Source organism: Centrocercus urophasianus, unplaced genomic scaffold, assembly GCF_019232065.1.
Source record: "Centrocercus urophasianus isolate 14NV4802_14NV808 unplaced genomic scaffold, USGS_Curo_1.0 seq_54, whole genome shotgun sequence".
NCBI lineage: Eukaryota > Metazoa > Chordata > Aves > Galliformes > Phasianidae > Centrocercus > Centrocercus urophasianus.
The window spans coordinates 766,622-786,757 of NW_024885133.1; the positions used below are offsets into that span (position 1 = coordinate 766,622).

At 46.6% G+C, this 20,136-nt stretch overlaps 3 protein-coding genes across 13 annotated transcripts in view; 2 read left to right on the forward strand and 1 right to left on the reverse strand.

The window, feature by feature from the left end:
• MYO9B (myosin IXB) overlaps nt 1-838 on the reverse strand; it is a 39,903-nt gene extending 39,065 nt beyond the window's left edge. For 9 of the 10 annotated variants that reach the window (XM_042835625.1, XM_042835624.1, XM_042835622.1 and 6 more), the window contains exon 1: nt 782-838. The gene's annotated coding sequence lies outside the window, so the exon portion shown is untranslated. Of the gene's footprint in view, nt 1-255; nt 570-781 lie in introns of those variants that run through there. The other variant, XM_042835617.1, reaches the window with a different exon arrangement.
• A 647-nt stretch (nt 839-1,485) lies between these two features.
• Nucleotides 1,486-7,738, forward strand: HAUS8 (HAUS augmin like complex subunit 8). 2 transcript variants are annotated; one of them, XM_042835627.1, is made up of 10 exons: nt 1,486-1,638; nt 1,718-1,773; nt 1,943-2,036; nt 2,757-2,870; nt 3,371-3,453; nt 4,023-4,094; nt 4,543-4,701; nt 5,378-5,519; nt 6,403-6,544; nt 6,867-7,738. In XM_042835627.1, the coding sequence occupies exons 1-10, from the start codon at nt 1,593-1,595 to the stop codon at nt 6,985-6,987; spliced, it is 1,029 nt and encodes a 342-aa protein (XP_042691561.1). In that variant the 5' UTR covers nt 1,486-1,592; the 3' UTR covers nt 6,988-7,738. The 2 variants fall into 2 exon arrangements, with proteins under 2 accessions (XP_042691561.1, XP_042691562.1); XM_042835628.1 differs by having other exon boundaries at nt 4,546-4,701.
• A 7,022-nt stretch (nt 7,739-14,760) lies between these two features.
• CPAMD8 (C3 and PZP like alpha-2-macroglobulin domain containing 8) overlaps nt 14,761-20,136 on the forward strand; it is a 39,726-nt gene continuing 34,350 nt past the window's right edge. The window contains exons 1-8 of the mRNA XM_042835685.1: nt 14,761-14,843; nt 16,735-16,886; nt 17,302-17,324; nt 18,005-18,170; nt 18,292-18,344; nt 18,792-18,809; nt 19,771-19,825; nt 19,971-20,084. Coding sequence (XP_042691619.1) covers nt 14,761-14,843; nt 16,735-16,886; nt 17,302-17,324; nt 18,005-18,170; nt 18,292-18,344; nt 18,792-18,809; nt 19,771-19,825; nt 19,971-20,084 — 664 coding nt within the window. The remainder of the gene's footprint in view (nt 14,844-16,734; nt 16,887-17,301; nt 17,325-18,004; nt 18,171-18,291; nt 18,345-18,791; nt 18,810-19,770; nt 19,826-19,970; nt 20,085-20,136) is intronic.

Sequence of the window (20,136 nt, forward strand, 5' to 3'; positions counted from 1 at the left end):
TCTTCTCATTATGCATCACAAGGTCCTATTAGCAAAGAGCTCGGCAAACAAACCGATACCCATCCACCTCTAGGAGCAACGTGGGAGGATCCCGATGATATCCCCGAAAGGTGAATTCCACCCACCAGCAGCCTGAGATCATCCCCAGCTGCATTTCCAGAAGGCAAAAACCGAGGAATACCCAACTCCTTTGGGCACAAAGCACCTCTCACCTTCCACAAAGCAAACGCTAATAAACCGTGCAAAAATACTTACAGAGTAATAGAGAACAGCTTTAATAACGGCACCGGGAAATCACCCCACGGCAGCACTTTGCTGTCACGGTCAGGACGGCGCTCTGCTGCGTTTGGCTCCGCATCGTGCACTCAAGGGACGCCCGCAGCAGCTCCGCTTCCACAGCCAGAGGCAGCAGGAAGAGCCGGCGCTGCCACAGAGGTGCGATAAAGCACGGCAGCAACAGCGACGATGTCAAGTGTAGCCCCAAAGTAACGAGAAAGCACTCAGAGGGCGGAGGTGCTTATACGGTACGTTACAGGCTGCTCACACAGCCGGAGGAACGGGGGGGCCGAACCTGAGGAGACGGCGGCACCGGGCGGCTGCGCGGGAACAGCGCACAGCGATCCCCACCCCACAGAGCCCTCCGCCCCGGCCCCACGCACCGGCAGGCAGCCCCGCTCCCGCCTTCAGCGCGAGATGAGGTCGCTCTGAGGCACCGCTGTTACAAAGCTCAGCCACTCACGGAGGAAAGGAAAAGACAGAAGAGCACCGCGCTCCGTTTTACCTCCGGCGCCGTGTGAAGCGCTGCACCCGGCGCCGCCGCCCGCCGCAGGCCCCGCGGAGCCGCCGCTCGCCACTTCCGGGTGGAGGGAGGCAGGGCGGCACCCATTCAGCGCCGCGCGCGCACTGCGCACGCTCCCCACCCCCTCCTCACCCCACCGCCCCCTGGCGGCGGCGCGGTGCGAGGCGCTGCGGGCCGTGTCGGGGGGCGGCTCTCCCGCCCTCTCCCACGGCTCCTGGGAGCGGGTGTTCGTGGGGAGCCAGGTGCTTTCTAAGGCGGGGCCCTGCGGCGAGAAACGGGAGTGTGCGGATTCCTTAAAACTCCAAAGCCCGGCTGGGAGGGCCGCCTCACGACACTGCTGGCGCTCACCGCCTTCCCCGAGCGGCTTTCTGTAACGCTGGGGCTGCGCAGGAGATCCTTCTCGCGGGCTTAGGCTTCCCCAGCGGGAGCTTCGGCTGAGCAAAAGGGCAGCGTCTGGAATCACTCACAGCCTCCGTAGGGTCCTCCCTACTTGCGTCAGGCTAATGCTGAGGTCAGAGTAGCGCTCCTCTATAAGCGCAGCCCGGGTGGGGAGCATCCCATTCAGAAGCCCCGAGGGCGCGGAGCCGAGACCGGCCGTGGGGATTCGCTTTGATCCTCCGCGCCGCCAGGGGGCGCTCAGCGCCTCGATCCCCTCAGAGCGGGGCGGCGCTGCGCGTGCGCGCGGTTCGAACGTGTTGGCGGCCGCGGCGTTCCTCAGCGCGGGGCGGTCGTCGGCGCCACTCTTCTCTCCCGCCGTTCGCTGCCGCTGTTACCCCTGCTCTATGTTTGAAGAATGTCCGCGTTGACAGACGGAGAAACGTCCCAGAACGTGCGGAAAGGTAGCGGCGGGGTGAGGTGAGCGGACCCCGCCCGCCCGGCTGAGGCGCGGGCCCGGCTGAGCGCTCTGTGCTCTTTCAGGGAGAAGAATCGTGAAGTCCCGCTACCTGCAGTACGATAAGAAAGAGTCCAGTAAGGTACTCGGCACTCTGGGCTCGCGGAGTTGTGAGCGAAGCGTTGTGCGGTGTGACATCGGCGCGGGGCGGGCATCCGGGAGAGCGGCGGGGATGGTCGGTGTTGGAGGGGGGGACAGGGCGGGCTGTGGATGCTGCCCACGTTCACTCCTGTCTGCTTTCTGGTCGTCAGAATGCTTCAACAAAATCTTTTTCGTCATCGACTTCCAGTGCATCTTCCACAGCTAAAGCAAGACCGGTGCTCGCCCAGAAGTCTGAAGGTTCTGGTAAGTCTTATCAGAAGGATTTTGAATTCAGTCATTTTCTCAATGTTTTTCCAGCATCTGTCGCTCTTAACAACTTTAAAACATGTGGTAAGGTGATGTTTATAATACTTACATCGCTGCTATCTCTAAGGGAATTAATGTGTAGGATTATGCTGTGGGATTAAGAGATGCAAACTCTTGTCTGGATGTTATCGTAAAACACTAATCTGGAAACGTTTGGGATAAAATTCTGAACTACTTTATCTAAGTAGCGAGTACACAACTGGTGCATATCAAGTGAATGGGAAAAGTTTGCCCCATACTATTAAAAGCTGTAGTAATCGGACAGATAAATGTGATGGGAAAGATGCTACCACAAAGGTGTGATGACAGAAGGACCAGCATGATAGAAGGGTGCCATAAAGGAAGGGAAGAAGAATATTTACCATAGAAGATTCTAGATTGACAAGTACCTCACCAAGGAGGTGAAATCCTTCCCTAGGGCCAGTCAGCCCTTAAATGAGCTCTAAGAGAGGTGCAGCCAGGCTCCACCCCCTCCTGTCTCACAGCTGAGTTGCCTTCACCTGTGCCCCCAGGGCTGGCCGGGTTCTTTCCCCAGGTAAGGTAATTACCCCAGGTAATCAGGCTGTGACTCAAGAGTTCCCATACAAGAGCATATAGAGATGTGAGCTTGTACAATATCTGCTTTAATTTTAGTTTGACAACAGCTTCTTTCTGCAGGTGTTGCCTCTGGCTTGTTAAATCAGAGTAGTTTTGAGAAAGGTGACCTGCAATCCACTTTATTAGATGGAGATAAAATTACTCGACCAGACCTTGATCTTTCAGCTATTAATGGTAAACCTCCATTCGTATTTAATTTCTTATTGTTTTGATTGTATATCTATTAACTTGATTATAGATTTCTACTGGATTTGCCAAAAGGTGGTATTAAATAAGATAAATGTTTATTTTTTGAGTTTATTTAAAGACTTTAGAAACTTTAAAGAATTCAGAGTTGGAGTTAACCTCTTACTTCTTGGTATCTTTTGGGTGTGCTCTTTTTTCTTTTAGAGTTTAGGATCAAATATTAAAGGCCAAAGTAACATCAGGCCTTTGTAACAGATAAGGAGCATTAGATAAGGAGCTCTTCTGAAAATTATGCCACATCTGTTAGGTAACTGTTACCTAAAGTTAAAAACTTGTCTTATCCTCGGTATCTCGTGAGCCCGATAAAAAGCTGAAAACATGGTGCAGTAAGTAGATATGCCATCTTTAAATTCTTAGTGCCTTTGAAGGATCCGATGTCTGTTGACCTACCCCCGCATATTGCTCATAACTTTTCTCTAATGACACAGATAAAACCGTCCTACAGAAGTCTACAAGTTCAAGGGCTTCCTGCAAAACAGATAAAGGGCCATGTGTAAAAAACCAGAAATCGGTGAGTCTCGCTGCTTCCGTTTGTTAAGCATCTTTATTTTGGGATATGTGCAATGAAAAGGTTCTGTTTCTCTAATATTGGTAACAACCATTCAGGTTTCTGGGCTGCTCCAAAGCCAAATGAGAACTCTGTTGAACTGCTTGCAGTGTTTGTTTTGTTCACTGGGTGTAAGTCTCAAAGTTTTACCACAGCTTGTTGTAGTAAAAAAATTTGCTCTGTAGCATCTCTTCAGGCTAATTCTTTTTATGCTTCATTCTAATTATATCACGTTATCTTTAAATACTTCCCAACCATTTTTTATCAGAAAATTATTTCTACCTAATCTCCCTCACTGCTAAGTCGTCAGGTTCTATTCTGGTGTTTCGGATATCTGCTGAGAGCAGTATAAGGGTTGGATGAACAAAGAACAGGGATTTAGTTAATATCCATCTGGGTGACTGTTGCTGATGATCATGCTGATTCTGGCCACAGACTGGACTTTCAGTAATTTATTTACATCCTGAAAATATGACTGTTTAAATTCCACAACTGATCCAGAATTTTCCTTTTTTTTCCTTTTTTTCTGCAAGAAAAACAATCCTGCTGTTGTGGGGGCAGAGCTGAGCTCTCAGGAGCTGATTTTAACTTACCTAAGAGTGAAGGTGAGTCAGTCAAGCGTGTGGTGTTTCAGGTGAAAAAGAAATTAAACGACTTTGATATCGAGTTGTATGCATGCTGATGAAAGTCACGTTGTTATGGTTTCATGTGTTCTAAACTATGTGCTCTAAGCCTACGTGATGGGTGTGCCTTGAAAACTCTGAGTGAATTCTATGCCAGTTTATTAAGCTGGTGCTGGTTCTTCATGAAGCAGGGACAACTGAAGTTCCAGGGAAGCAGGAGTGAATGTTTGGAATTCAAGGCTGTAGCAGTGATTTTGGTTTTTTTCACTCAGTAGTACATAAGTGTAGTTTTCCTTTACAAAAAAATATATTAATGAGGAGTTAGTAGAGAAAAGGGAGAGAAGGCTTTAACTTAAGTGTGCTAGACTTGCATTTGTTGCTTCAGCTTAAGTAAGTTACCTTAGCTGTGGATGTCTCTTGGATGTAACAGCAGAAGAATGACGTGGCTGAGCTCGAGGAAAAAGCAGAAGAAAACTTGTTAATGTTGTGTGAAGAAAAAGAGAGACAACAGGAGAAGCTCTATGAGTTGAAGCGTGAAATTCTGCTCAGAGAGAGAGAGGAAAAGCTTGATGAGGAGCTTGTGAAACAGGTAGGCTTTATTGCAGTTCATTCTGCGTTTGAACAATCTGTTACATTGTTAACAACGTACTGACAGCTACTAGACTGTAATAATCTAATAATCCTTTCTCAAAGATGATTTCTGTGCTTTCGTGGCCTGCTGAGGCACAGTTTTATGCATCTGTAAACATCTACTTCCTGCTGTAGCCTGTTGTGCTCTCTAGTAATCTAAACAAATGCCTTTGTCACTTTTTTGGCCCTCCCTGATGGAGGCAGGAAGGAGAAGTTGTTGCTGTTAGGCGAGGGGCAGCAGCACGAGCTGCCAGAGCAGTTTACATCTCCTGTGCATGGACTGTAAACATCTTAAAACCACACTATTTTGTAACTGCAGGATGTTATGGCTGGAGCAGAGATGCTAACCCTTAAATGCGTGGAGGACATCTCCCATCGCTTTATACTTCTGTATGTTAGTGATAGTTCTGATCTGGTTGTAAGAAGACAAACTTGTAATGATTTTCTTGATAGCAGATCATCTTTAGAAGCTAAAGCCTCCATATTCTCTCAGGTTTTCTTAGTTTTGTTGCATCAAATTAGAAGGGTAGGGTGTTTTGAACAACTGATTGGCAAAACTGAACATATGCTTGCTTTTATATGTGTACAAAACGGCTGCTTTGTGAAGAAGTGTTGATTCATCATGTCCTTTTCAGATGGAAGTACTTTCTCCTCTTGTTCCTCTTCTTGAACAATTTAAAGAGCAGTATAAGAGCTTTGCAGTTGCTCTGGATGCCACTAGACATAAATTACCCATTAAAAACATTCACATAGAGGGAGATATGCCAACGTACCTAGGTATGAACATTATATTTCAAATATACTTTCAGCAATAGGTGTTTCTATATGCCAGACTTGTTATCTTGTGTTTCCTAGACCTGCTTGTGGTCACTGGAGCAGTTTTTAGTGCCGTTCATAGAGTTTGTCTGGACACTGGGCTTCAACACTTGTCATTTGTTTTGATATGAATAATTACTGTCTCCATCTAACCATTAAACTGCTGTCAAACTTTTTTTTTAACATATCTTTGGGAGAAAATGAACTTTCTAGGATTAGGACAGTCTATATAAGCCTTTATATTTTATTTTTTTACTGTATTCATTCCGTTCTTCCTTGCTGGCTCTTCCTAATGTGTCAGCAAGTTGAAGAGTAGTAGAAATACGGTGATGTCTTTTTGTTCCTGTGTGAGGGGCAGGGTCCCATGGACAGACTCACTCGTGCTTCCTGCAGAACTTCATCCCTGCTTACACTTCAAAACAAATGGGAAGATTTTATTGAAAATCATAACATTCTTGTAAGAGCTTTTGAAATATGTAAGGCACATATATTTTGCTTTGTGAATGCTAAAGGAAAGGACAGGATGAATTTCAAGTTGGTGGTCCTTTCCAACATGCCATTAGTTATGGAATTTTGGGGGTTTAAAGCTTGACTTTTTTCTCTTGTATTTGAATCTGGTAAAATTCTGTGAGGTGTTTGAGCTTGATCAGCAAGTTGAAGTAGCAGAAATAGAGTTGTTGCTGTTAGTCTGTCGCTAAAAGTGATTTGGCTTTTCTGATTTTCTAATGGCTTAACAAGCAATAGTTTGTCGTTCACTTGTTCCTCCTTGCTGTAGCTATTAATTAATCTTGTATCATTAACTGCATGCATTTAAAAAAAAAAATTAACGTCTCTTATGTTGTAGACAAACTGCAAAAGCAGTTGACTGTCACCCAGGAACTTCTGGCAGAAGTTATGCCAGACTGCTCAGAAGAAAGTGCAAAAGCATTCAGTGAACTGCAAGGTACTGAAGAGGTGTTTCAAAAGCTGGAGAAAGAACTTCGAAGGTATTTACAGCAGTGTGAAAACTCTCTGTGTGTTCAGAAAAAAGCGTGTAGATCTGACCTTTGTATCCAGACTGGGTCCTGGAGCATTAATGGAGGGAATAGTCCTGCTCAGTTGCAGGCATCTTTGTTTCTGTCCCTGCCCTGCCTGTAAAGGAGAGTTGTCTTGTTCAGTCTGTGTAATCTTAGTTGGACTGCAGGACTGCTGCAGCGTGCTGCTTTCTGACACTGGGAGGGAAGCTGTGAATCTCCACATGGATACTTTGGTGGTTTGGTCGAAGTTTTCCTCCACAGTGACTGACTTCACCTGCTTCATTTGTTCCAGGAGCTTGACTCAAGTGCAGAACCTGTCGTATGAAGCTAGCAAAGAAGTTTCACTGCATAATCAAAGAATATGTGAGGACAATCATGGCGTAGATGTTGTGAAACACTGGTACTTCAACTGAGTGTCTGTGATCTGTGTGTTTTATTGTGTTTGTTACTGATGGGTGGGTCCTAAATCAATGTCAGACTTGTATGTTTTTGTTTACTGTCTTTGATTTGTCCTGTATCTCACTTTACTTATGGACAGAACACATCCAGCTTTCCAGTTTCAATATGAAAGCAGCTACATGTGTGACTGATCTAAGAATGGAATTTTCTTCTGCTTACCCATAAGGAGACTTATTTTTTTAAACAGCCATTTCTGTGACACTTTTATCATCACTTGCTGCCTTGGTAATACTGCAAGTTAAATCAAATGTTATTCTTAGCAAACATGAACAATGTATCCTTAAACTCACTTTCTTGCACCTGGCTTTGAGTGCACTGCTTTGCAGCTCTTCCCAGCACAGTGTTCCTTACAGGGCCACGTCTCAAGAGAGAGATGTGGAGCTGTGTTTGTTGTACTATGTGGTTTTTTTTTTAATCTGGATAGGAGAACCAGGAGGAATGCACAGCATGATCATTAATCACTTGGTGAACAGCTTCCAGAGGAACTCTTAATTGCCCCTTGTGTCTGGGTTTTTCAAGGGGAAAAGCAACGTGGGTAGCAAAGAATGAGGCTGGTGAGCAGGAGTAGAGTTTTGGTATATTTTTGCCTAATTGTCTTGTAAATAAATTACTGAAACATAAATGCTTTTGTAGTGATGCTTTCTCTTGAAGTGCTTTAGATCTTTATTTTAAAATAAAGATTACTTTTTCACTGCTGCGTTAGGAGCCATCATGTTTGAAAATCTTCACTGATCTCCTAAAGAAGCTTTTGTTTCCACCTGGCTTACATTGGGCAAATATTACACAATGTGTGCAGGGGAGGATTTCTAGGCATGAAGTCCTAAGGGCAAGTCGTGTCCTCCTGGCACCCAAAGCTCAGATGCCAGAAGATTCTGATCATGGAAAGAAACTTCTAACCTTAATAGTGCATAAGTGCTGGAATGAGAAAGATAATAATGATCTGTTAGAACATGGATGCTAGCTGTGGAAATGGCTTTTTCAACACGCAAATAAATGATTTAGGTTTTCTTCCTGCTGTTAGCAGAGGTCTATAGAGATTCTGTCTCCGATGATTAAAAATAAGATGAAATTAAGCTGTAGGATGGGGTCAGTAGAGATGTGTATTGGATAAGTCCACGTACGACAAGCAGTTAAGACCTCCATCGTATGTAATTTCAGTGTCATCGTTTCACAGCAGCTGGTCCACGACGTGGTGGGAGGACAATTATTTTCAGATGTTATCTTTTATTTCTATTTATTTTAGCTATGTTAGATCAGCTACACCTGACAGCTTACCTGTGTGTGAGCTGCCTTTTGTGCCCCACATCACAGGCAGCCGCCCGCAGCAGCGTCGTTTCCCTGCACAGGAAGGCAAACTGCGCCTGCAGCGTTCACCACTGGGTGGGGAGCTTTGCTGAACGGCCGGCTCGGTGAGCTGTAGCTCGGCAGTCATTCTGATGGGTGCAGAGCTCGGTAGAAAGGGCCATAAGTGATAACACTGCTGGTCAAACTGCGGTTTTCCCTGTGAATAAACGTTGGGCTGTGTCCTCGTGCCTTTAACCTGTTTGTTGTAACTGCTGTTGCAGGACTCAGAAAGCTGTTATGAGGGATTCCCTAAATTCTGTGGGGGCATGGATGGCATAATAAAGTAAATCGGGTCTGAATTTTGTTTCTGCACCATCACAAGGCAGAATGGCTGTCCTAGGATTTATTGATGATAGACTTCGTTGCTTATCTTAAAAATAAAAAAAGTATAGGGCATACTTCAAATTTGAACCTTTCATCTTCAGTTAAGTGACTTTCTGCCACTCTTAAGTGGTAGATTTCAAGGACAGTTTCCATCTGAAGAACACTGTGTGCATGCTGTGACTGCAGGGTTAGGGACACCTCTTCACTCAGCTGTTTATCCTCTGGGTGAAAGAATCCTTATGCAGAGTTTCAGTGGCCTTCTGGATTTTCTCCCTCTCATCGCTTTCTAAGCTATGTAATACATCTGTACTGACGCTCAGTGAGATGGAATGCTGCTGTGTTCACCCTGAAGGACGGTGGGGGAGGAAAGGTTCTGGCTGCGATGGCAATTAAAAAGCTCTAAATCGCAGGGAAGTTCTTCCTTGCTGCTGCAGGTGGCAGTCATTACCCGCACAAGAAGCCCAAGCACTCAGAGCTGAAGGCCGACGGCCCGCGCAGAGCGGCGAGGAGCACGAGGACGCGCACCGTTGCTTCGGAGGAATCGCAGGCGTTGGTGTAATGGCCGTTCTTTCCTAAACGGAGCACTTGTGTGAAGCTCTGTACCGGTAGTGGACGAATGTCAGATGAAGCAGCACGCTTCTTCAGGAAAAGGTTGTAATTTTGGACTTTCTTCCCTGTTGCTTGAATGGAATATTGATTCTGATTGATTCTGTTTTGACTCTTTGAAGAAACAAGAAGTCTTTCAGGTTCCCCCAGCACAGAACAGCTACAGGCACTCCGTACTGTCATACTTACCAGTGTAAATCCAAACCAAAGTGCAGGAGCTGAGCAGATGTGGCACTGCTGACTTTGTATTTCCCACCAATGTTCTGACAGCATTGCATGCTCTCAGTCTGCCTGAAGTCCTGGGCTCTTTTCCTTCAGGTTATTGAGCCCTTCTTACTTTTGCACCTGGAAATAGTGACGTCCACATCTGCTGCGTTTGTAATATTGTTTCAATGCAGATTTACTTCTGTTCTATTTAAATTTTTGGAGTTCTTAATCCCTGTGTGTTCATCTTTTGGACCAGAAGTTAATATTTCCAATTGTTAACATCAGGTTGTCCCAAGGCTTTGTGTCTGTGTGTGTATATGTAATGTTTGGGGCATTTTTCTCTTCTCAAAACAAAATAATTGTATAACAAGTCAAGTCGGTCTGAGGGCTTGTGGGAGACAGATTGGGAGTGCATGGTGGAGATGTAAGCATTTACCCTCTGCAAAATTGTGTTCCAGTGAGCACAAGGTGATTGGTGAAGATCATCCTAAGCCAGCTTTGTGCTGCACAGACTGCCTGGCCTGGGTTGTGAGTTTCTTGGAGAGTCCTGCCCTGGTTGTTTTAACCTCCAGCTCAGGAAGGCTGTGATACAGCATTTTTTGTTGTTGTTCCTGTGCTGTGATAAGGTCACCAAGGGTCAACATAAGGAATCACCCCTTTTTGCCATTCTGCTGCAGTGCAGATGCAACTCGGGAGATAATTGAGGCCTGTTTGTGTCCCCAGCCCTACAATCCTTTGTTTGTGCCAGCTGCAAATGGAGCCGATTCTTTGCTCATCAGCAGCAAATAAATATCTCATGACCCCAGCAGATGTTTCTGCATTTTAGGCTGATGAGAACTTGCATGGTTACTGCAAACTGCCCTGCCTTAGAGTAAATAGCACTTTGTTGGAGATCCGGAAGCTCATCCTGAACGTGACAAACAGATTTCTGGCCAGACTGCGATTGCCGGGATGTGAAAAGTGTTCTGCAGAGGCAGAAGATCTAACAGCTCTGAACTGCACCATTGAGCCACACCAATTACACCAATTAAGAGCATTTCCAGTGATTGTGAGAGCGCTCCTGCTCAATCCACAGAAATAATTTTAGATTGGTCCTTCCACTGTATTTGTGTGCGGCCTCTCAAGCAGGTACAGGGATGGAGGACTTGCTCTGCAGAATAGTTTCAAATCATTTTCTCTTAAAATGTTCCTGTGAAAGCATTTCTGCATATATCTGCAGTTTCTGTAAGAATACCTTGCCCTCTGTAGCAGAAATGCTGAGCCTGAAGCACCTGGTGGGAGGGCAGGGCCAGCCCAGGGGAGCTCAGGTGTTTGCAGTGCAGTGCAATGCAGTGAGTGACTGGAGGGGCTGCAGCCAGGATCCCCCCCTTCCCAGACCTCATTTAAGGGTTGGCACTGGAAGTAAGGGGAGCTTCTAGAGATTCTCTGCTTTGTTTCCATGTTCACACTACTGCATTTGGGCTTGTCCTCATTTACTGCAGTCTTCTATGCTTGGCTACCAAAGGGGCTGGCGCAGATGCAGAAGGAAAAGGGAGAACAAAAAATGGCTTTTGAAGAGAAGGTGCTGTGGTTTTTTTATAACGCTGTGAAAGTTAAGTAGAACCTTTCTCTTGTCAGTGAATTTTTAAGGACTGACACAAATGTGTTTTTCCCTTGGGAGGAAGGGACCAGTGGTTCGGGTTTCCTTACACCAGAGGTCTCTCACTTGTTTGAGGAATACCTCTCTCACGTTACATGTAGTTATTTATCAGGGTAGAACCGACTTAAAGTGTGTTCACACCTTCTGTACAGTGCAGCCTCTCTGACATACCACACAGCCACATGAGCCCCTGCACATCCTCAGCCTGGACAAGTGCCTGAGATTCCTCAAATGTCCCGAGCAGCAGAGCTCCTTTTTTTTGTAAGCCAAACAAAAATCTGAGCTATGCGCCGTGTGAGCCGTGGTGAATATGGCCCATAGATGCGACTGATGAATCGGTTTTATACATAAGAAATGCTTACAGAACTTCCTTTAAGCTTCTAACTGTTCCCAGATGTGGGCTGAGGCGGCTGCTGGAATTCCATCACCTGTTGCATCACACTGAATAGGACTCATTTTGGCAGGCACAGAAAATTCCATTTCAGTAACTAAATAGTTTGAAATGATGCTAAAGCCTTTTTTTTTTCTTTTCTTTTCTTTTTTTTTTTTTTCCCAGACCAAACTTATTCTACCTTCTCTTACAGGATAGCACGTACTTCCATAATTAAAAGACTTTGCAATCTGCAGAGGCGGCAGTGGCCTTATTTCCTACAGTCAGCAAATATTGAACTGAAAACCTTCAGTTCTGAAGGAGTTTCAGTGGCACTTTGTGGTGAGTTTTTCTGTGCAGAGCTCAGATCTCAGGTGTGAGTCTGCAGAGAGCAACCTGTGCATCTGTGCAGGTGGGTGGGTGATTAATGGTGGTGATCAGCCTGTTTCTGAAAGCAGGATGCTGTTATGCTCAGAACTTACCTGATCTCAGCAGAGCTATTAATGAAATCATTGTTTGGATTGGTGAGCTGTTGTACATCAGTTATGGACTGCTTTACCACAAAAAAAAACAGCAGAGGTGCTTTGTTTTCACTTTGCCTCCTTACTGCCTTTAATTACAGGCCCCCAGCCTGCTGTTAGATCCTACCCTTAGGAGGGAGGCTCACATCAGTGCTGCTGCTTTGCAGATAGGAGAGCTGAGGCACGCAGGGCTCTGAAGGTGTATCTGAGAAGATGAGGATGCTGAAAAAGAGTTTGAAATGATCACATTTAATCTTTGCTTCTTTCAGTCCTGTTTGTCATAATAAAAACATTCTCATTTCAATGTACTTTCTAGTAAGTTGTGTCTCATAAAGCCCAACTGGTTTGCTTGGGAAATATCTCTTGATGAGTCTGAAGGAGAGTGAAGAAGTAAGGAAAGAACCACTTAATTCAGTACTAGTGCAAGGCTTGTGAAGAGAGTGAATGTCTTATTTGCTATTTACTAATTAACCCAACTTAACAGAATGTGTTCCTGCCTCACTTATCCATGACCATCACAGTGATCATACTCTCCTACTACAGGAGGAACAGCGCCATAGGAAGTACAGTAACACAGCCTGGAGGAAGGGGAGAGCAGAGGAGAGGCTTCCTGTCCTTAGAGGGAAGATGTGCTGGGAGGGCCTCGTTTTGACTTCATGTTTTCTTGGACGTGTCTTCAATTTCAGACAAACAAAAGAGTCCCCTGGTAGCTCTCACGATGATGTTTGTCATCTGAAGATGCATAAGTGATGAAGTGAGCAGGAGAGGAGTACTTGTGCTTGAACAGACAGCAGTGAGCAAAATGGACCTGGTTTACATAATGCTAAAAGCTGCAAGCAGCTCCAGGGCATTCCGCAACCCCTCCCACAGATGAGCTGCAGATAGGAAAATAGTTCTAAAAACTGCAATAACCCTTCCAAAGGCGAGCCTTAAAGACCTCTTGTTAATTGGTAAGTGTGTAATTTGGATGTCCTTACTGCGTTAATACGCTCCACTCCAACCGGGGCAAGTCTAAAACAGTATTTGTGGACAAACTGAGACTGAGGATCAGCGTGTATTAATTAGTGCTTTAATAAAAGGGCTCAAATAGGTGATTTCTTTAAAACTTAAAACGGGCTTGGCTGTGCTGTTATCTCACATCCAATCCTGAAAGCTGCAGTGGGCCTTGCAGAGGTTGTGCTCCTTTTGAGCATTGAGCTGCCCTCTCTGGAGCCTTCAGCTGAGATGTGCCTTTTTTGAAGGCTAACATGCAGAAATAGCATTGATGGTGATGATATTGCTAACAATAGCACATATTCAGAATCGTTTTGCAGCTTAGCACCTTTAGCAACTCGACATGCTTTTTTTTAGGAGCCAGAAGAGCCTTTGGGGAAACACGAGGTTGATTTTTTTGATCCAAATTTTTACTTTTGCAGAACAAAAATAAATGGCTGGGCTCTGCATAGTGATTTATTTATTTATTTTCTTCGAAGAAATAAAGATGAGTTTCAAATAAATAACCTACAAAAAATAGCTTTTTTTTTTTTTCCCCTCTGATTTCCCAGTACTTTAAGCCACGTCTGTAGTGCTGGGGGAAAAAAACAAATCCATGCTACCACCTCCACTGAGGGTTTCATTAATTGCTGGGGTAGAGCCCAGCTGTGTTGCAGCTTGTCTGATCCCGGGCTGCCTCCACAACAGTTGGAGGAGCAACTCCTTGGTGCGTGGGCTGTTTCTGCTGTCCCTCGGAGTTGTGGCATTCATTTTGTCACCTTGAATAACCGCTGCTGGTTGGGTCTGGGTCCATTCATGCTCGTGCATCTTCCTGCTAAGAGCAGCAGCTCCCCGAGTGCCTTTTTGTAATAGCTTTTTTTTTTCCTGAGCAGGATTTTTCTTCTGTGGGTGACCTTTTGCCCACAAAAGCAGCTTTGCCCTTAAGCAACCGAAGAGATGTATGTAAAAACGGATCCCTAATGATGCACAGGGTAAAGTCTTCGACAAAATAAGCAGAATTAGAAGGAATAGTGAGGAAGGAAGGGCCGGGTGCTCTGCTTTGCCCTGGTCTGTGCCGCAGCCCGGCGCTGGGCGAAGCTCCCCGTCCTGTCGCGACCCCCCGTACCCACGGGCCGGGACGGAGGGATGGAGGCGGACGGGTCGGGCCTGCGCGCGGAGGAGGACGGAGCAGCAGCAGCGCTGACGGTGGGCACGGAGTCGGACAGCGGATCTCCAGCGATGCTCGGCGGAGCGCCTCAGTGCCCAAAGGCTCCGTCAACAGAAGCGGAGCACGGGGTGCAGCGAGCTGAGCCGGGCTGCTGAGACCGCGCGAGGACGGAGGAGGAAGGTGAGGACTGCGGTGCAGGTGCCGTCCTCGTGGGGCTGCCCGGGTCGGCAGAAGGGGAGCAACGGCTTCGGTGGGAGGAGGAGGAGGAGGAGGAGGAGCGGCCGCCGGGACCGCGCGTGGCGGCGCACCTGGGCCGGGCCGAGAGGCGGAGGTGCGGGGCGCTGTCAGAGCGGGCGGGGAACCGCAGACAAAGAGCCGGGGCCGGAGCCGAGCGGGCACCGGGGCCAGGAGGGGGCGGCCCGGGGGCGGGGACGCGGCGGGGGCGGCGGCCACAGAGAGGCACCGGGGAGCCGAGCCCGGCGCGGGGCGGCCGCGGAAGCAGCAGGGCTGCGCCCCGGGAACAAAAGGCTCCGGCGGCGGAGAGCGGCGCGGCTGTGGAGCCGTTCCCGGAGCAGGATGCGCCGAGCGGAGCGCCGCTGCGCCTGGGCGGTTCTGCTGACCCTGTGCGGCCTGAGCGCGGCGCAGCCCCGAGGCAGGCTGTGAGTACCGGGGCCGGCGGCGAGGATCGGGGCGGACCGGGACGCGGCCGCGGTGTCTCGGCGGGCGGCGGGGAAGCAGGGCGAGGGGCTCCGGGCGGCGGCTGCGGCCGTAACAAAGCCTCGGGGCGCCGCGGCGCTCCCTGCCAGCACGTTTGTACTCGCCGGTGCAAAAGCAGCAAAGAGGAGGGGGGGAAAGTTATCCTTAGCGCTACCTGCGTGCAGCTCCTCCGGCGCGAGGCTGCGATGCTTTTATCTGGCAGCAGTTATTTCAGGAATCCGGGCCGTGCCGAAGGTAGCGCTGCCGGAGGTTGGGGAGCGCTCCGCTGTGGGACGTCCGACGGCAGAGCGTTTCTCTGCGGGGAAGGTTGCTTGTTTTTTTTGGCTTTTAGCAGTGGAATCCCCGCTTTGTTGCAGCTCGTTTGGGTTCGCTTTGATGAAGGTTTGCTTTGTTCTTTATCCCGGGTGCGTTGTGGCTCGTCAGCATCGTGAATGGCCGCATTAAACGAGTGCCACGGAGAACTCATTTTCACTTGCTTGCTAGAAAGTATTTCTTGTCCTGCCAAGTTCTGGTGTAAGCTGACAGAGCCCTCAGTCAAACGTGCTTAAGAGCTCTGTCCAGTCACTGTCAGCTTAACTGTTTAACTGCCAAGTAAAATATTTAGTATTCAGATGCCGTTTATGTGCTGACTTACATGGCTGTATCAGCAGGCTGGGGCTGCAGGAAGAGCTGCAGCGATTTAGAACAATGTGCATCCATGTGCTTCACAGATGGCACCGCAGCGCTGTGCTGAAGTGACAGTTTGAATCGGATCATTCCGTGCTGGATGCAGATGTGCTCTCCTTCCCTCTCTAAATACATCAGTGATGTTTTCCTTAGCGGGAGCTTGCAGGCTCAGTAGTAATTTTTTATTGTTGCTCTGACGAGTTTTCAAACCTGGCGACCAGAAGGTTTTGTGTCCATAAATACCCCACACAGTGTGACCCGAATGCCGCAGAGACCTGAACTTCCTTCGGGTAATGGGATCTCCATGGCAATGAGGCCTGCTGAGAGAGAGACACGGGGCTGGAATTTGATAGAAGATGACTGAGGGGGCTGTAAAACAGCATCGTCTTCACCCCGAGTGATAATTAATCATGGGCTGAAACAGCCTGACCTGCGGCACTGTGGAAAGGCATGGACTGAGAAACTGCTCTTAAACTGTCATATGAGGAGCTGCCTTGTTTAAAAAGTCCTTTTGGATGGGAGAAAACAACCAACAAAACCCAGACAAATGAACCAACACAAAGGCGTCATGCCGTGAGGAGAACATAAATGTGTTGCTTATAGCCAAACGCATCAAAAATTCTGACTTTGTGTGACTTTAACTTCATAACTTCGTGTCACAGCACTGTTCATCACAGAGGAATGGTGCAGATTCCATTCAGAAACACAGAGATCGTATTATAGATGGGGCTGCTAGGGTGGCATCAACACTGTGTGCCTGTTGAGGTAATTCCTCTTTGCCTGCAGTTGGGAAGTTGTAGGGTAGTATAATTACTTGATCAGGACATTCGGTCTCTTTATGATTAGTTAACTGTATATTTCATTTATTTAGGTCTGTGCAGTAAACAGTCCTATATTCTGTAAACAAGAACATTGATGTCTTTGAATATGAAAGGTTGAACCCTGTAACTCACTGAACTGTTCATTTCTGTGTGCAGTCTGCGCCCCTTTCATGCCACTGACATAAGGCTGGGACTGCTGCAGGTTGGAGACCTGGCCCCAAATGGTTCTGGGGACCTGTGTCTGTCCTTCGCTTTTTGTTGGTGCTGTCAGTGCCGTACAAATGAGATCACACTCCTGTTACTCTTAATGACCTCCCACTTCCAATCTTGCTTCTTATATGTATAGAGGCTATTTGATTGCTGCACCTTCTGTATTCCGGTCTGGTGTTGAGGAAGCTGTGAGTGTGACCATCTTCAATGCTGTCAAGGAGACAACGGTCCAGATTCAGTTGGTTGTGAAAGGAGAAACTGTGTCACGAGGCCATGGAACTGTTCTGGGTGAGTTCTTGTTGTTCTGAGCTTGGAAATTACTTTGGGGGATCATCAGTGTCTCTTAATGAATTACTTTGGGTGATAACATAGCTGGAATCAAACTGGGGTTGAATTCATTGATGGTGCTGAATGTTTCCACTTGTGGTTGTGCTTATGTGGTTTTATGTATGGGATCCCAAACTGCCTCACCTTTTTCTCTTTGACACTGGCTGACAGTTGCTAACTAAATTGAGGGGAATGATGCTTATGTGTGTGGTCATCATATGCTAAGGTGAAAATATGGCAGTATTCAGCAATCAGGAGAGATTCTGTCGGTGTTGGCTTTGTGTGATTCCCGTTTCAAAAATCCAGGCCCTTCTACAGCATAATATACTGTACCTTTTCCTGAAGGAATTAACACAGTCTTTCTTTCTCGTTTTAGATAAAGGAACAATCAAACTGAAGGTGAGTGTCAGTTACCTTAAGATATTTTTAATGGGAACATGAGGGATTTACCTTCAGGCACAACAGACCTTGATCTTAAGGCACAAATTGAGCTCCCATTCTGGAGCCTCTGCAGGAGGATGATGGAGAACCCAACCAAGTCCATTCCATCAGAATCCAGCTGTCAAGGCCTTACACCTCTAAAGAAATTCCATGACTGAATCTGTGACTCTGCTGTTTTACAGAAGTAGCAGCCCTTATTGCAATGTCAGGGATGTATGTGGCTCCTGAAGGAGCTGATTGCATCTGAATGAATCTTTCTATGCAGTGCCATAAGGAAACAAGTCTGACTGCTGTTGCAGTAGCTGCAGGTATTTGGGAACAGGCCTGGGGTGTTGCTGTGGCACAGCACAGTGTGTCTGCATCCTACCAGAAAGAGTTTGATTCTTATTTATCTTCTTCTTGACTGGACTTATTTAAAAATACGTAAAGACCTTCTATTTATCACACTGCAAGAAGGTTTGATATAGACAGATGTAATAGTAGACATCAGCAGTGGCACTGAATGCAGTGCATTGCAGCAGGTGATGCTCTTTGCTCACTCCGGAGTCCAGTACTTCAGGGTAGTGACTGCATTCCCAATGCCATGGGGAAGCTGAAAAGCTTTTCTGTTCCAGCCTTATGGTGTCCTTGTTTTCTAGGTGCCTTCGGGGCTTCGTGGGCAGGGACATCTGAAAGTGTGGGGCAACCGCCACGTGACAGAGGAGGGCTACATTTTTCACAATTACACCACAGTAACTATTGATAGCAAGGGATCGTCGGTTTTCATCCAAACTGATAAGCCTGTCTATAAACCCAAACAAAAAGGTAAAGTGGCCTCAGAGAACTTATCAGATGCTGGGGCTGCTTTCAAGCAGTGTCTCTCAAGATGGAATCTTCTGTTCAGTGCCAGCTGTGATGAACAGTGTGTTTCCTTTCCTTCTTTCAGTGCTGATAAATCTGTTCACGGTTACCTCAGACCTGAGGCCGTTCAATGACAGGGTAAGGGGGATCTGTTTATTTCGCACTAGAATTGTGTTATTTCACACTGAAATTCTTGGCCACCTGGATTTTGTTCTGATGCATTCTGATTCGGGAATAGAATCGGGTTTATTTGCCTATTTTGGCTTCTCAAGAGCTTTGCTTCTTGTTTGCAGCTTTGTTGTTTTAATTTGGTCTCGCTGCTGCTGAGGTGCCGTTAAGTACAATGAAGTGAAGCAATTATGGGAAGGATTTTCTTTCAGCCTTGTGCTCCTTTCAGGTTTTGCACAGATGCACAAAGCATTGCCTTCCCACTCAGGTGCCTGAATGAAACTCTTGTTTCTGAGGCCAACCCAAGAAGAGATGTTTAAACGTTGTCCCTTTGTGTGGTATGCAATGGGCTGGGAAGCAGAATGTGGTCTTGTTTCGTTACAGCCTTTCATTCTTTTTTTTTTTCTTCCCTTTCAGATTGAAGCTTATGTAGTGGTGAGTATCTGCTGATCATCCAGCATGTGTTCTGTAGAGGCACAAGATTGCCATAGCCCCGAGAGGAACAAATCTAACTTCCCCAGTCCATGATGGCCATTCCCAACTCTAACCTGTGCCATTGTCTCTATTCCTGTCTCTCTAACCCTTCTTGGTGGTTTTGTTTTGTTCCCTTAATCACCATCACGCATACTTGTTTTCTACTTCAATTTCAGAAACTCATTCCCATTTTTCTGCCTGAGAAGAGCTGGCTAGATTCTCTGGGGTTTATAAATGTAACAGTCCCACTCAATTTCTCCCTTCTTTTCAATGCAGACACAATCCTATCCTTCATCTGGCTGGGCTGGTATAGCAGGGCCAATCTCATCTCTGCACTCACACATTATGATAGTGGAAAATAGAAATTCATGGCAAGGAAAGGGTGCTCCTGTCTTCTTCCTTATGAGGTGAATGAGAGGTTCCTTCTGTGTCTAGTCTTTTTTAAGCCATATGTTTTCTTTTGCTGTCAGCAAGTAGAAGAATTCCCTCTCTTCCTTTGTTTGCATTCTGTCACAGATTTTATGCTGACAAAAACAGCAGGATTAATTTCATCTGGCTTTGTCATCTAAAAATTGTCTTGTTGGTTATACTGCTCCCTCTATAAATTGAAAGAAAGCATCTTCAGAAACCTGTTCATCCCATGCAGAATAGGTGACTTAAGACAGGTGGAAGATCTGCCCCTTGGCAATGCTTACCTTGTGCGTTGGCCTAGAAGCAGTGTCCTTAAACGTGCACTGAATTTTAGAAAGCAAACACCCCACAGTAAAATAAGTTAAGACATTTTTGGACGAAAGCTAATTACAAATGAGCTGTCAGTGAAGTGTGTGTGTGTTTATGTAAATGTTTTATTTTGCAAGCTAAGATGGGTGTATTAATGATGCTCACTTTCACTGTGATGATTCTCATTCCCAAACCTCTGCAGGATCCTCGGGGGTCTCGTATGATAGAGTGGAGCAACTTAAAGCCGTTTTGTTGTGGTAAGTTCAAGATTATTTTGGCTCGGTGCTTTGTTTACCTTTGCTGGATGCCACTCGCTTCTGTTTGTGCTGAATTGTCTACAGCAAGCCCATACAAGGAGTAATGAGTGATAGAGAGTTCACAACACATGGTTTCCCTTCTCAGGCATGGTGAATATGAGCTTTCCTTTGTCTGATCAGCCTGTGTTTGGAGAGTGGCTCATCTTTGCTGAAATGCAGGGGCACACGTACAACAAATCCTTCGAAGTTCAGAAATATGGTAAGTTATCCAGATTGCCTGGACTGTAACCCAGACAAATGTAGAGGAACAA